This window comes from Chinchilla lanigera, unplaced genomic scaffold, assembly GCF_000276665.1.
Source record: "Chinchilla lanigera isolate Chin_1 unplaced genomic scaffold, ChiLan1.0 scaffold00043, whole genome shotgun sequence".
NCBI lineage: Eukaryota > Metazoa > Chordata > Mammalia > Rodentia > Chinchillidae > Chinchilla > Chinchilla lanigera.
Window position 1 is genome coordinate 19,149,790 of NW_004955444.1, and position 3,411 is coordinate 19,153,200.

The 3,411-nt window shown below is 34.5% G+C and overlaps 1 protein-coding gene across 1 annotated transcript in view; it reads right to left on the reverse strand.

The window, feature by feature from the left end:
- Window positions 1-2,572: 2,572 nt before the first annotated feature.
- Window positions 2,573-3,411, reverse strand: part of LOC102004209 — a 63,555-nt gene continuing 62,716 nt past the window's right edge. Inside the window, exon 4 of the mRNA XM_005392186.2 lies at window positions 2,573-3,368. Coding sequence (XP_005392243.2) covers window positions 2,587-3,368 — 782 coding nt within the window. The 3' untranslated portion in view covers window positions 2,573-2,586. The remainder of the gene's footprint in view (window positions 3,369-3,411) is intronic.

The window sequence follows — 3,411 nt, forward strand, 5'->3', positions numbered from 1 at the left end:
GGATTGTGAACCAATATAGTATAAATTCAACATAGGCTGTTAGTTATGCTTAACCTTTTTCTAATTATGATTCACACTTTTTCACATGTTTAAACCTACTTCTTTTGTTTCTCACTCATGTATTAACAGAAAATATATATGAAAACAAATGGCTATATGTAATTCCGTATACTTTTATAAGTGACGCAAGCTTCTAAGAAATATGGTTGTTCAGTATATATGTATAGTTCTATCTGTGCAAGCGCTGTTATACTTTTGAACTCATTTAACTTATTTTATGCAGTTTCTTCCTTCTTGTTTTCTTTTCCAATTTGTCCTCAGGATTATGCCACAGTCTATCTAAACTTACTACCTACAGTGGCTTTAGTTTTACCACAAAGAAGTCGTGTGGGTCACATTCCATATATTTTTAGAATGTTGTTTTGTCTCTCAATGTAGAGTGAAAGAAATATTTCCTTCTTATTCCAAACCTCAATTTAGGAACCAAATAATAAGTGCTCTCCTTTTTTTTATGTTATACTAATGCTTAAAGCAACTTTTCTGTCTGGCCTTATGTAATTTTCTATATTAGTCATTATGAAGGTGCACTATATTAACTATAGTAAGATAATTTCTTATACTGATAACACTAAGAATAATTAATTAATAAGAAAAGTAGTCAAGAGTAGAATGTATGTTTTGCAGATGGAGAAATAGCTGTTATAAAATTATATGGAATTATATACTATATATCTGTTATATATGTATATATTCTCTATAGATCTATGATTAAAACTATGTATTAGGTTGTCACTTCTCACCTATAGACTTTCTTTTAATCTCATCTCTGTCTCATTTATCATTCTACACAATTTTTAATATTTAAAGTGTTTTCATTCTTTCACCCTCAATAAAAGAGAAAAATTCCTATCTTCCTTTGCCCCAAATTTATTCTTAATGCCATGTGATCATAAGTTTTGAAATTTATAATGGCCATCTTCTCAAAAAACATGATATTTTTATAGTTCTGCATTTTCCTTGCCATTTAAAGTTCTTATACAATTCAAGTAAATTTCAAGGAGCTGATTTGTACTACTTTACCTCATTACACACTTTAAGACTAGAAAGTGACTATAATTCCATAAAGACTGTGTTGTTCCTTGATTTCATAAGCTCTTTAATTTTTTTTTTTGTAATGGCCACCTCCACTTTTCAATGCATGTTTTGTATGCTGCAAGAGTGGTGAAAAGATTACATTTCAAATTCTGGGAACTTTGGACAATAAAACAGTTGCAGCATTTGTTTCCAATTGTTTTTCAGTTTCTTTCAATTTATCATAAAAAGAATTTCAGTCTCCTCAGTCTTATGAAAAGGTCTCTGCCAGATATGACTGTTTGATATAACAAGTAATCTGAAAAAACTTTAGAATATATAGCAGTTTACCAAGAATGGACTTCAAAAACTAAAATTCATTGTGAATCATTTTTTAAAGTATTAACCGGAAATGATGGCTTTGACCAATAAATATGCAGTTCCACTTTTTTATAATTATGATTCCCATGTATTTGTCTAACTACCTGGCAATCTTAACTGGCTTTTGTCAGCAAAATTACATGATTTCTTTTCCTTTCAGGAATATAGTAAAGTATTACTCACACTGGGTTTGTGCACAGAGACATGCAGAGACACTAAACCAAGTGTCTGAACATTTAATGAGCAAAGTGAAAAGACAAACTCAGACTGTGAATTTCGTTGGTTTTTTTTTTTCAGTTTTTACTTTTTAATGAACTTGTAAACAAAAAAGCTCCCATTTCAAAATAAAAACAAAATTCCAGATCGTATAGATGTTTACAGTGATTACATAGCTAAGCAATGTACATATATGTTCAGTTGTAAGGTGTTAAATAAACTTCTGTGACAAATATGTTTTTTTTTTTTAATACCAAGAACATTATAGAGTTAATGCAGTGTCCTAAGGATAATCTAGTAGTCACTAAATTCTTTGTAAGTCTTCACTTTTGATGCTGTTATTTCTAGCACAGGTAAGCAGGCAGTCTTTCATATGCTCAAACACTGGAATCTTTGGTTGCTACCGTATCAGCTGGCTTGCAAACAAGCAGCCAGCCATTTAAAGAATGTTTTAAGTGAACAACTCGCAAACCCCAGGGATGAAAAAACCCTAAGAATGCACGGTTGTGAGCATTTACAACCATCACAACTGTGGCTGAAGATTGTTCATGCCGTTCTCCTGAAATGAGATCTCAAAGTAGGATATTTCAAAATAAAAGGTTTCCACAAAAAATTGGCATATGCATAATTTCTCCACCAATTTGTTTACATGTGTGTGTGTCTGTCTGTCTTTCTGTCAACCATTTAACTAACTTTTCCACTTGAAAAAATGCAATAAAAAACCAGACACCATGTTTCACTATCTCAATATTCACAATTACAGTGGCTACAACCCCAGACAAGGCATCGGCAATGCTGCCCAGAGCCAGTTTATACTGAAATTAACTAAAATTTCTAGATTTTAGTGGGGAGAAACAAATGGGAGAAACAAATGCTGCTCCGATCATCTTCTTTGATTTTCTGTTCTTCAATTCACGCTTAAAAGCCTGTGGGGGTTTGGGCCTGCTGACCCTGCCCACTAGAAGAGGCTGCCTGCTGTGCTGCTTCCTGCTTTAACATTGTCCAATCAAATGTGTATTTGTGAGTCAAGGTCCTGAAAAGGATGCGAGATAGCTGCCTCAGGTACATGTAATCCGGAGCTTCCTCAAAATGCAGCCCACGGCAATAGTTTAAGTACATAGCAAATTCTGCAGGAAACCCCTTACATAAAACTTCAACAGGAGTGGACATCTTCTTTTCACTAATCTTTTCATATTTTTGCTTTTTTGTTGCATCCTTGAGTCCTTGCCATGGCAGGCTGGTTCTATTAAAATATACCAAAACATATCCTAATGACTCCATGTCATCTCCACGACTCTGCTCAATACCAAGATGTGCATTGATGCTAGCATATTGGGCAGTGCCAGTGAGGTTTTTATCTTCTCTGTATGGTATGTGTTGCCTTGTCCTGTTGTCTGTTATTTTGGCCAAACCAAAATCAATAAGGAATAACTTGTTACAGCGATGCCCAATGCCCATTAGGAAGTTATCTGGCTTAATGTCTCTGTGTGTAAAACTCTTTGTATACACATATTCCATTCTACTGATCATCTGGTCAGCTGACATAAGTACAGTTTTCATTGTAAGCTTTCTTGAACAGAAATTGAAGAGGTCTTCAAGGCTGGGTCCCAGAAGATCCATGACTAGCATATTATAGTCTTTTTCCTGGCCATACCACCGTATGTGGGGGACTCCACCTTGAAGAATCGTATAGAGTTGGGCTGGGGATTTAGCTCAGCGGCAAAAGCGCCTGCCTGGCGAGTG